A 13,657-nucleotide genomic window follows, 5' to 3' on the forward strand; every position below is an offset into this window, starting at 1 on the left:
TCGCACGATCTCCGGAGAGGCGGCCAACCTCCTTGCCGGACTCCCGCCGTGGGATTTGGAGGCGAAGGTGCTCGCGCGCGTCTTTAGTTTGCGCGCCGACGCGCGTCGCCGGGGCGAAACTCCACTGCCGCGCCAGATTAATGCGTGGCGGGATGAGCTCCGGCGCGATCTCATGGCGGAATGGCAGCAGCGACTGTCGCAACCAAGGGCTGGGCTCGCTGTCATTGCAGCGGTAAGTCCCCTCTTTGAGGAGTGGCTAGAGAGGCGCCACGGCGTCCTCACCTACCGCCTGACGCAGGTGCTTACCGGACATGGAAGCTTCGGTAGGTTCCTGTTTCTGATTGGGCGGGAGGAAACGCCCGGGTGTCATCACTGCGAAGACCGCCCGGAGGACACGGTGGAACATACGCTTGCGGTCTGCCCTGCGTGGGCTGAGCACCGCCGTGTCCTCAGGGATGTGGTCGGCGACGGCGCCCTCTCGCGTCCGGCACTGATACAAGCCATGGTGCGGAGCGAGGGGGACTGGGATGCTGTCTCCTCCTTCTGCGAAGCAGTCATGCTAGCTAAGGAGGAGGCGGGGCGCGTGAGAGAACGAACCTCCTCACGCCCCAGCCGTCGCGAGAGACACTCCGGGCGTCGGGGATCGCGCGACGATCTCCGGCCACCGTAAGTGCGGGTCTGCGGACGGTGAGCAAGGGTAGCTCGCCGCCCGACCAGAACCAGACCCGTGCGTGCGGCGCGTCGCCTTCTGCGCGCGCCTCAAAGAGCCATCAGACCGCCACAGATGGGGCCCAGTAGGGCTGATGCCTAATCCGGAGCTGCGGACTACCTAGCGGGTTTACCGGAGCTCCGGCTCGACGGGCAGGAGTAGGAACGGGGTGGTTTTTAGTCAGTAAGAGTCTGACACTCCCTCTCGCCTCGCCCAAGGCGGGAGAAGTCATTGGATGATTTTCCACCCTCAAAAAAAAAAAAAAAAAAAAAAAAGGGAATAAAAATGTGAGTTTGCGTTAAGAGGATTGGTAGGAAATGAAAGAGGTTTTCTGGAATTCTGATGTTTGGGGGTGCGTTGTACCTATTTACCTGAAGGAAGGTGGACAGGAGTTTTAAGACTGGTATAGGAATTGAAACGAGTGATGATAGAAAACGAGTATATGAGATAAATTAAAAAAAATTAAAGGTCCCCTCGGTTTCCCTGGGGTCGCATCATCATATCTAGACGAAGTGAGAATACAAACAAATGAAGAATTATCCGAAATGGATCTTTGAATAAACGGTGAACATACGGTACATAAAAAAGTTGACGACGAAAACTAACGAACGAACCACCTCTTTTTTATGGATTAAGCCGGTAAACGAGCAGACGGATCACCTGATGGTAAGCAATCGCCGCCGCCGTTAGGAATTTAGGGGTTGTTGGGGAATTGGAGATTGGGAAGGGGGGTAATTGGGCTTTCTTTTTAAGTCCGTTAAAAATTGATTTTGAAAGTAACACCGAGACCTATATCCATTTACCATTTCATCATAACTGACAAACAGTGTGTGTAAGGGACATGACTTCAAGAAACGACTCCAACCTGTAGTAACAACACCACTTGACACTGGCAGTATAGTTGACAACACTGTATCGGAGACTTAGTGGCAATTCAAGAAGAAGAAAAAAAAGTATTAAATATGTTGTTTTTTTAAGACAACATACAAGCAACCCTAACTCCCATTGTTAGCTCACAATATGCCATAACTTAAACTTGGCAATAACTTAACATGCTACTGATAGCGGCCATTGTCTGCTGTATCGTTGGGATGAGCTATACTAGTGATGTTAGGGATGTGTCACTTCGGATCTGGATACGGTTTAGACTATTTGGTCTTTGATGGAACAACGTACCACTTTTAATGGTAAAGGTAGTTAAATAAGCAGTGGAATAATTATACTATTCGAGGCTCATGGCAAATTCATCGGATGAGCTCCCTTTGTCTATTTAAAACACAGAAGTTCATGTACGACTTTGTGGACGGGGGTCCCATTCGGCGGTAATAATTTGCCGACTTGTCACCTTGTAGTTACGCCACTGCTAGTAAGGCTTTTCGATGGAAACAGTTTAGTTACCAGTTGACATTGAAGGAATATTAACAATTATATCTTGGTCTCGTATCATGCGATGTATCTTAAAACTGCAACCGGTTATCAAGGGATGGGTAGCAACTGCCTGTGAAGTGTAGGATTTGAAACCAATTCTTTTCTAATGTGGTGTTATTTTTCAGCTATGTTTGAATTGAAAACTTCTTCAAATAATAAAAAGGCAAACATAACCAATTTCATATCACTTCTGCTAATTTTTATTCAAAATTGTTACGTCTGACTCCGTTACGTGTAACATTTTATTCGAGATATCCGATACTTTCGGTTTCAATTAAGGAGCAACATAACATCACTAAACTATACGTCGCCAGCTTAGCTCGTTGTATGCGCATTGTTTGAACAAAGCATGCATAAAATCATAGTTGCTTGCCTCGATTAGGCTTATACTATAATTTAGGTTATTTTGCTCGCTTTGTATGTTAGTGATATAGGACAAGAACTATGCCAATGACTCCTACACAGAAGTTTGTTGTTTAACACTCATTTAATAATGAATTTCAATTCGTTCGTTTAGATGGCTCAAGATAATTCTTGGACCATCTGAACTGGTCCGCTCAAACTGTTGTGGATCTTTCCTCAAAAGGCCACTACAGAACAAACTAGCACGGCTTTTGTTTAAAAAAACGTTGCACTAGGATGCATTTACAAACATACAAGTTCACATACACATGGCATCCAGACTTGAAACAACAATTTGTATATCACACAAAGAGTTGATCTGTGCGGGAATCGAACCCGCTACCCTTTGCGCGGCAGCCAGTAGCCCAGCACTAACCGTGCAGTTGAACGGTTCTCACACATCTGTGACGACTGTGACCTCTGAGTTTTTTCGACATTTCTTCTCAGAGTTAGTTCGTTAGGAATTTGGAAATAACGCCCTTATCTAGATTTTAATATTTTTGACGTGTAAAAGTCATCACAGATAAATGGATCAAAATTTCAAACTTCGGTCATTAGTAATGACCGAGTCAGTTATAAACAACCCATAACTACTTCACCTGGATCAGAAGTCGAATCCAAATCCTTTTCTTCGTCTATCTTCTTTCAACTTTCTCTCGACCAAAGACGCAGTTAAAGTTAGCATACATCAGCATCATTTCAATTTTAATTAATGAATTAAACGTTTTATAGAGTCATTGAGCAACAGTTGTCACAAAGTACATATTTTACAGCTTGATATTAAGACGGAAAGCGCTTTATTGTCACCAGTCCATGTGACGCCTTCTGCTTGTTATTAAGTCTATAATTTAAAACGTTTTTCCTGTTTCTAAGGGACCTATTCCATTGGGACACGTTGGTCGCTCGACAAGTCACTCAAAGCTGGTGTTTTTTTATAGTATAGGCCGGAAAACGAGCTGAGCGATCACCTGATGGTAAGCAATCGCCGCCACCATAGATACTCGAAACACCAAAAACGTTACAAGTGCGTTGCCGGTGTTTAGGGGTAATGAATTTAAAGGTTGTTAGGAAGATTGGGAATTCGACCTCCGGTAACCTTACTCACAGAACGAAACACAACGCAAGCATTGTTTCACGTTGGATTTCTGTGAGGCCGTGGTATCACTCCGGTCGAGACGGCTCTTCCACACTAATAAGATATGAAGAGAAGTGTTCTTTTCCACCAGTGATGTGATATGCTACGTTGCTGTAGATGCGTTTGGCTTCCACCAAACATATTCAATGACACAAATAGCTTAGCACTAGCGAAAAGGGACTCAACTAAGCTATATTTTTGTGTTGTTATGTACCCTAACAAAGGTAAAATAAAAAACGGTTAAGAACTTTGGCACTTATATGTATTTTAATTAATATCTCCTTTAATTTGTCTATTTATCTAATCTACATAATAAATAAATAATAGGCTTTAATTACATTAGGAATAGGGAACAAACAATATACTTATATTTATGTAACATAATTATGTATAGGCAGGTTGTTGATGGTACCTAAACGAAGCATCACTACATAGTATCAAACAAAGTCGCTTTTTCTGTCCCTTTGTATGCTTAAATCTTTAAAACTACGCAACGGATTTTGATGCGGTTTTTTAATAGATAGAGTGATTCAAGAGGGAGGTTTATATGTATAATACATGCATAATATATCACCATTGCGAAGCTGGGGCGGGTCGCTAGTTTAAATATAAAATAATTTGTATGTCATGTAATATTTCTTTTTTTTTTTTAATAGTTTTTATGAAGCCGTCATGGCGGACGCCCGCTTCTCATGCATGCATGATTGTCTAATACTTACTTATTCGTATGTGGAGACATGTAATTAAAGTAAAACAACTCTAATTAAATACTACATAAAGCTTAATATTCTACTGGCATTTTCTAAGAGCTAGGTTTACTAAATGCAGTTCTACATAAACAGCTACAAAATTAACGGATGAAGAACAGAGTTGAACAAAAAAATTGTATGAAAAAGTATATCTTATTATTTATACACAAGAAACAAATCATAAAAGAGTTGTTTAATACTGTCAAATGTTGTTTGGATAGTTTGGCTGAATCGAAGCAATTCTTTGGAAGAAATACGTCTTTATAAAATAGATTTCAATAGTATTTTTCTTTATTATAGCTCTTTATTTTAGCTTCCAAGTATTGTTTCGTTTCATTAACATAACAAAAAATACAATAAGAAGGAAAAAGTATAATATACAAATTGGCTACTTACATAATTTGTACATGCGTAAAATGTAATATGTGCAATTACTTACGTTTTACTAAAATAAGCCTTATGCCTAATAACAATAAAGTCTCAATATCCTTCACGGGCACCTGTGTCTCTCATATTACATGTTTATTAGGTTTTATGAGTGAAGTTTACTTTACAATATTCTTACATCAAAATTTATGCTAATTTTATCACACTTTACAAAATATTTCAATTTTTGTTTAAATAAATATAGCATTTTAGGTTGGTATAAGTTTTTAAACTGACATGGTTACTAGTAATATCATTAGAACTTAAAACGGGATATTTACCATGTTTAATTAATTTCTGTGAGTTTCCGATATTTCAGCACTGTGCTGTTTTCACACAGTGTTGTTTCGCACGGGAATCGAACCCGCTACACGTTGAACGGCAGCCAGTTGCCCAGCCACCGCGCCAACCAATGTCTGTATTGTTTTTCTATTAAAGTTTTGAATACATTATCTCATAAGCCTAAACCTACAACGAATACAATTTCACTATCCCTGTGATAAACAAAAATATAAAAAACTATACAAAACTTTCCGGGAACTCATAATCAACACTTTTGGACTTCTGAAAGGCAACAACACAATCAACAGTAATCTTTTGATACGACACAGATTTCTTTTCACAATCCACGCTTCTAGCTTTGGCACTTTTTATTAAGACACTGCGTCTCAGCGATTGGCTGCGACCCGGATCTATATCAATGTCTGACCTAATATTTTTACTATTGGAATGACCAATAAACTTGCCAACGTCACATCCCCCACTATCTTCCCTATCAATTTTATGTTCAACGTCAATAACTTCAGATATCTCTATGTTCCCTTCACTCCTCATCCTGTTTATCACCGGCTTTGTACTTGAACAAACAGGTGCTGACTGCTGCCTCACAAACGTTTTGTTAGTAAATATTCTATCAAACACTCCTTTTTCTACTTCTTCCTTACTTTCCGATTCGGTGTCAGTTCGATCAATACTACTTCTTTGGCTGAATAGTTTCTTTAAACTGTTCGTCGTTCGAGTCAGGCTACTGCTCGTTGTGGACCCGTTCGTGATCGTCCTCTGAGCTCGTCTTGTCTTATCCTCTAACTTTCTCTTATAACACAAACAGACCTTGCAGAATCCAATGCGGAATTTCGAAGACATCAAGTTGTAAAGTATAGGATTAATCGCAGAATTTATGTACAGCATGACTCTGGCGAAGTATAGTATGTTGTACCACTTCTCAGGACTGACATCGTCGTAGAACTCAGCTGGTGCGATGATTATCCATAGAGTGAGAGCTCTGTACGGCATGAGACAGAGAAAGAAACATAACACAACAGTACCGAGCATCAATATGACTTGCTTCCTTGCTCTCGTGTTGTAAGGATCAACAGTTTTATTCATAACAACTTTAGAAGCTGCTGTGATTAAATTTTTGGCTATAACGCTGTATAATACTATGAGAATGATTAGAGGTAGCACGTAGAGGAGGATTATGATGGCGATGAAGAATGTGATTTGCCAGAAGGTGACAGCTTGAGTGAGGCATTGAGCGTACGTGGAGCCGTCGTGGCGGGTGACGGTGTGGTGCTCAGCTATCGCCAGGATTGGGCTGAAAAGAACAAAATTAACGATAATGATCTCTACGAAGCTTGTAATAAAACTACAAATTATGCAACAGAACATTCTATCTACAAAAATAATAATAGGTGTATCATCTAATTATGATGCGTCGCTACCTCTGATATTTATGTGTTGTGTAACCAACCTACATAGTCTACATACTACACCATTATGCGTGCGAATAATATTAAATCACTCGGACATTTATGAGAGGTAATTTCCTGCAGATCATTCAAATTCTTCATTAAAATTTTATGCGCAGAACTAAATGACACGTTATATTTTATTAATATTAATTTTAATTTCTTAGTTAAAGTCTTTGTTGACTGGTTTATTTATCGAGTTTGTTTTTAATGGACCGTTTTAGGCGCCTCGTACCAAAAGATGCCAACACAAATATTCTGGTCTTATAAAATTCTTGACGTCGTAGGTGCATACAAGAATAGTTTTATACAATTTATTTGGATTATTTCTAAAGATAGATACATAGTTTGTGTCATCAATAACATCGTGAGCTTTATAGTATAGTCAACAATTTTATTATTTTGGAAATAAATATTATTTACTAATATTGAAACGAGGATTTAATGTTTTGAAATTAACTATTTTTTTATTTTATTTCAAATTGTATATATGATTTCGAAACTTATGAATCGATTTAAACATGTTACTGTTAGATATCTTAGCTTAGAAGGGACTATCATAAACTACTTTTAATCCTAATATTTCTACATATAATGATCAGCTCCAGAAAAATCGGCTGTATTTTTAATACGATCGCAGCCGTTCGTATAAAGCTAGTTAAATAAACATCTCAAAACCAATACATAAACGTATATAGAACATCATATAGCTCATCATTCATGGCCGTTTGGGCATGACAAATAGTCCTTATTTGTATTCGAAAGTAACAATTTTATTGTTTTTCTCTAATGAATGGTTTGAGCTCGAAGCCTTTTAATATTTTGGCCGATAGAAAGTGGGTTGTGCCCAAATTGGTTCGTTGACTAATGGTGACGTCCATTCATTCGTTTTTTTATTAATGTTACGTTAAATGGTCAACAACTTTTGGTATGAGCTCGCCTACTCTTCAAAGTCAAAGTTAAAGCCTTTTTTTCCATTAGGCACTTTTGTAATGTCAAAACGTTCGTTTTGGATGATAAGTTATTTAGTTTTAAAGAAGAAGGATCACAATCAGTACAAAATTACCCCACAAAAAAATGTACAAAAAATTATACCATATTTTCTAACTTATTTTTTTTACACCTTCATATAAAATATCTGCTATGAAAATAGTTTAGGCGCTGTTATGAAATAATCATCCGTACGAATATTTATGGACGGATTTTAAAATTATTTTCTTTTTAAGTAGGTCGCTTCGGACTCCAGGATCCAGGAGAAATAAAACTAAAATCTATCTTTGTTTGAGTAAAAAAAAAAAAAATAAGTGAAGATGCTTACAAAAGGAATATCGATTTTTCTGGCACTAAATTCACAAATAGTAATTTAACTTTTTAACTTATTTTAAAAAACCCTATTCAAGTTTTTCCTTATCTCAGCATGCTATTTGATTTAAAGTTGACATCTATTGCCTTAGACAACTGACTTTTATTTTTTTATAGAGAATTAAATCAGAAGTTGGACTACAATTCATTTTTATTATACACTGAAACAATAAAATTTTTGACAGGTAGACAAAGTATGACCACTTTTAGTTCTTAAGAAAGAAGATTTATAATTTTATAGAACATACAACGTATATCAAAACGTGCATTAAAATTTGATAAAATAAAATGTAAAAGTGCCATAGAAGCAGTTAGTGATATCATGAAAACATATTTAGCATACATCACGTCACAGTAAAACACTTACTAATAGTTAAAAATAAATCACACATTTTGAAACCCATAAGAATTTTTTTTATAAAGAATGATTTAAATTCGTTGTCTCGTTGGTCGAGTGGTCGCAAGTGCGACTGCCGGATAAGGGGTCTCGGGTTCGATTCCCGGGTCGGGCAAAGTATTGCTGGGCGTTATTCGGATTTTCGAAAATTTCTCAGTATTAGCACGGAGTCTGGAAATGTGCCCGGTATATGGCAATAGGCTCACCACCTATTACATGGGACTTACAACATAAATTGTGAAAAGTGGGTGTACATTGTAGTGGCATTACATGCCATAATGAGCACCTCTGCCTACCCCTTCGGGGATTAAAGGCGTGAAGATATGTATGTATGTATGATTTAAATTCATCGCATGTATAAGCGTTCTTTACAATTATCAACTAATATTACAAATGTGAAAGTTTGACGCATGTTCGTCAATCAAGCTAAAACTACTGAACGGTTTTCGATGAAATTTAGTATTTCTCAGAAACGCGGGCGAAGCTGCTGGCAAAATAGTCTTGGTTGTGAATGTTTGGATAATTGTCCGTCAATCACTCTGAAATTACAGACGGATTATGACAAAATTTGGCATACAAGTGACTTACTTACTGACTTAGATGATAAGACATTATTTATCTGCTAACCGAAGCTAGTCAGTAAATATATCTTACATAGTAATAAAAGAAAAATAATTCAAGTCACATTTAATTTCGAAATTGGAACAGCTAAGCTTAGCACAAAAAACTTCAATTAAAATTTTCATTCGTAATGACAACTTGCAAAAAGGAGGATATCGCGTTGAAAGATCGTACAAATGTGTATAGGTCACAAACTAATTACTTTTAGTAGAAATGCCGTTTTACTGACAGTTCAGTTACACATTAGGATGTGTTTGTACCTAAATTTATTTACAGCCAAAAGGCCTAACCAATCTCAACCTAAAAGCTTTTGAAATAGAATAGAATAGTATTTATTTGCATTGAATGTAGGTACACAGATGAGTTGTTACAAAGTTTTTTAGTACGAAATACATTTTAAGATTAAGATCGATTTTTGATATTATATGAACTTTCTGTCAAAAATTTTGGTCGATCTAAATCGATTTTGGACTAATATCGGTGGTTAATTTCCAGGTTTTGCCATCAAGGCCAAAATAATGTTAATTTGTGGTAGTAGCCATTTACATCTACTGCTGTGTCTCTCTGCATCATCCTAAAGTTGACTGTTAGAGAATTCCAAATTGGCATTAAGTCCTTGATTACCATTGTTTAAATGTACATAAAGTGTAGGGAAAATAAATAAATCCACCAGATTTCATAATATACCTACTGAAAACTATTTGAGAAAATGAAATAAAAAGTCAGCCATTTCCCTGTTCTCAACAGTTAAAAAATTACATTTACCATACACAATGTTTATATACCATATTACCATGACGTATACTAAATATGTTTGCATAGTACAAAAAAGCACACAATCAAACAAATAAAGCAGGCTACATACAATGGCGGATAGCTGTCACACACATACAAAATGTAAGCGAAAAACTGTACCAACCTTTTTTTGTAAAGGGTTCTCTTAATTTTAGTCACAAACTGTAGCTCTTAAACTCACAGAAAGGCAAGAATTTGGTTTAATGTAGATCTGTAAGGGTGTTTAAAATATGCTTTATAATGTTAAGTGATAGGTTAGAAAATTGAGTGTCAATATTAATAGGTACTCGTAATTAATTAAATAATACTAATTAATGATAAATTTTACTATAGTTCAAGATACTTTCAATAACCATTTGCTAATTCTTAAATACGAAAATAAAGTTTTTTTTTTTAATTTTGAATATTGTTGTAAAAACTATTTACTATATTCATTACTAATTAATTCAATCGAAGTAACAATGTAATTTTAATCTAATTAGTATAATTTAGGTTACTAATGTACACATCAACTACAGAAGACTAATAAATGATAAAATGATTCTAAAAACTGAATAACTTCAAAGATCATTCGGTGCTTACCTATTGACAGAACATTAAAAAGAGTATAAACCAACTGAGACAGTGGAATATTATTAAAGAAACGTCAATATTAGTTAAATACAATCTTCCTTCGATAGCAAAAGAATTTCAAATTAAAAAGTCCTATTCTTCTCAACAAACGGTATGCTCAAACAATTATTTGAACTAAACGGAACGTCAGACAAGTATGGCCGACTGACGCAGGATTTATTGCAAAACGCCATCTATTATTTAAACCCGGAACCAATATAGAGGACAGTGTGGCGTGCAAGACTCCAATAAGCTGTGGTATTAAAAATTCTTTAGAATAATGTACTAGAAAGCTAGTGTTCCTGTTCTACAAATTCTTAGTTGTACGGAGGAAATATGGTTGAAACGAAATGCAAGACAGTTTGTGTTTAAACAGTAGAATAATTCTTTTGTTAAACTTTCTATGTGAATAAAATTGTGATTGTAAAGCAGGTTTCCGATTTAACTTTTAGGTTGGAAAATGTAATATTACTGGGATGTCTTGACTTTTGGATAAAATAAAAATTTTGGTAATTCGGTTTAAAGTGGTTCAAAGTGTTCCTGCTGTGTTAATTGACTAGATACAGGATTTGATTTTAGGCTAATATAAAATATTTTGCAGATGTTCTGAATTCTATATTTCCATCTACTAAACAAGAAAAACATACATATGCGCCTACATTTCCCTATATTTTATGCACCGACTACTACTGCGTAATATTTTATTACTAGATTCATTCTCTTCTTGTTTATAGAACCAACACCTGCCATTTCTCAGTCGAAAACCAACCAACAACAACTAACAATTCGACATAAAACGTCAAAAAGAAACTACTCACAACTAAAACACACTATATTACAATCGTAAAAACTATTGTGAACAAATTTAAGATCCATTTTGTAGATGGCGGGACCGTAGCGTTGATGTTGTCAGCCAATAAAATGCAAAGCGGGGGAACTTGCAAGTAACGTTATGACAAACGTCCAGCAGCTTTATAGCTTCACGTTATATGTTAGCAGCGCTTATTCCGCTGGAAAACCATAAAACAACGCGGACAATATGTTAGAATTTGTTCGCGAGGACCAGAAAATTTTACGTTTGTTTTAAAGTTTCGTTCTTAAAATATTTCTTGATTAAAAGGAACAGTCGTGACTTTTATGACTGAACCAATTGTAGACGTGAAGTTGGTTAATTTTTGAAAAGTTTATTGCTAGAATATGGGAGTTAAATGACAGCCATGTGACAATTGACTGCACGGTTGACGCAGCGGTTGAGCAACTGACTGCCACGCAAGTGGCAACGTGTAGCGGGTTATAGTCCCGCACGGAGCAACTATTTGTGTGTTCCACAAATTATGGTGTCAGGTCTGGGTGCCATGTGTATGTGAACTAGAATGTTTGTACACCCACGACATAGAAGAAAATCCTAGTGTGCAACGTTTTGTAAAAAGAACAACTAGAAGTGGTTCAGTGTTTTCTTTCAAAACTCGTACTGATATCAATAGGAAAAACTAACAGTAAACTCGACATATTTCTCTCTTTAAACTGCACACTAAAATTGCAATAATGTAACCAATAATAATCTTCTATCAGTAAATGCATCGGAACATTATGTCAAAAACATTTTTCTAGGAAGTAGTAACACTAATCTCCCAATTTGTAGCAACATGTCAAACAATAAGTCGGAGTGTAAAACTAAAACAAGCCTCAAGGTCCGAGGAGACCAATAAGTTCCTTATTGGAAACGGAATTAGTGTCAAAATGTCCAAGCATACTTAGGCCGAGTACCCACTAGTAAAATGACACAATTTTTACTTAAAAATGGTATTTTCGGTGTTGATAATAGTCACTTTGCTTTTATTTGCTTTATTCCTTCAACGCTTTCCTTAAGAGTAGAATAGAAGGCTTATACTAAAAGCAATTGAAGAAGAATTATGAAAATAAAATAAATTCCATTGATCGTCGATTTAACATGGACCTTGTTTAATTAACAATTTATCAGATGCTACTAAAGATATTGAAGGGTTAAAAAATTATCCCATTGCCTGGCGCCCAGACTCAAAACGACTATTTGTTGTTTTATTAGGCCAAATTAATTTGGAGGTGAGAATACTATATAAAAAAACAAATCCAATACAACACAAGTTACAACGGACATCAGACTAGATGAAATGTAACCTTAAACCTAATACTTTAAAACTAAACCTAAACGTAACAACAATCAATTTCGTTTCGAAAGAAAGGAATTGCAAAACTGCAAATACGGACAGTATGGGAGACCGCAATATAGAAGATCGGTCGCCCGTCTGCCTTCTTCCCGGAAAATAATCAAGTCAAACTGCGAACCGACTTTTTGTTCCTATAAGGCAGTGTGTGACAAAGAATTCAATATGAAGCGCTTAGTGGCTGACTAGTTCTAATCAGTTTGAACTACATACATAGCAGCAATCAATATTCTTGTCGTTCAAAAGAAATTGTAAGGCATTAAGGGTGATTTTTCCGCCAGAGATGTGTGTGAGACGATGCTGTAGATGCGTTTGGATTGCACCAATCATATTTGTTGGTACACATATCTTAGCATTGGTGAAAATGGACTCAGCTTAGCTATGTTTTTATATGGAAAGATGCGTGCTATGTATGTGTGCTATGGACGACTTCCCTACTTACGATACATCGCATACTCAAGCTGCGCATCTTCATCGCACAGCTACATTGAGACGGCGTATTTTTATAGCACGTCTTACTCGCACAGCTACATAGCTTAGTATCGTACGTACGTAATGTGCCACTTTGCAAATCTTAACCCACATACGTAATAGGGGGTGAGCCTATTGCCATATACTTACTGGGCACAATTACAGAAACCGTACGTACGTACTTCTGAAGATTTTTTAACTTAAAATATATTACAAATTATGAATAGGGAATAACATAACTGACATAAAACAAGACGTGAATTGCTAATTACAATTATAGATACTATTACAAAAAATATTTATAATACTGACAACGTGATGAATAAAAGAAAGCCTAATAAGCATTGGCATTATAAAAACTTAGCCTAAATAACAAAATCAGCTCTATTCTTTTGAAGTTTACTCTAAAAACTGTGAGTATTTTGGGTGTCTCTCAATCCTAAGTTCAATGACCGACAATCCTAAACAATGTATTTCCATAATAAGAAAACTTGTCGACCTAATTTTATTATAGTAACAGTTGATATCTATTTCAGAGATACGTAAATTGAGTTGTTTAGTAAAAAAGAATGGATAAATATAATCGAGTTTTATAATA

The 13,657-nt window shown here is 36.4% G+C and overlaps 1 protein-coding gene across 2 annotated transcripts in view; it reads right to left on the bottom strand.

Moving 5' to 3' along the window:
• The window catches only part of LOC118270299 (thyrotropin-releasing hormone receptor), a 117,077-nt gene that overhangs the window by 12,036 nt on the left and 91,384 nt on the right, over positions 1 to 13,657 (bottom strand). Inside the window, exon 4 of one of the 2 annotated variants that reach the window (XM_035585825.2) lies at positions 4,574 to 6,443. The exons of the other annotated variant lie outside the window; for it this stretch is intronic. Within the exon in view, the coding sequence (XP_035441718.2) occupies positions 5,369 to 6,443 (1,075 nt within the window). The 3' untranslated portion in view covers positions 4,574 to 5,368. Of the gene's footprint in view, positions 1 to 4,573; positions 6,444 to 13,657 lie in introns of those variants that run through there. 2 annotated transcript variants of the gene reach the window in all.

This window comes from Spodoptera frugiperda, chromosome 13 (assembly GCF_023101765.2).
Source record: "Spodoptera frugiperda isolate SF20-4 chromosome 13, AGI-APGP_CSIRO_Sfru_2.0, whole genome shotgun sequence".
In the NCBI taxonomy this organism is placed as follows: Eukaryota; Metazoa; Arthropoda; class Insecta; order Lepidoptera; family Noctuidae; genus Spodoptera; species Spodoptera frugiperda.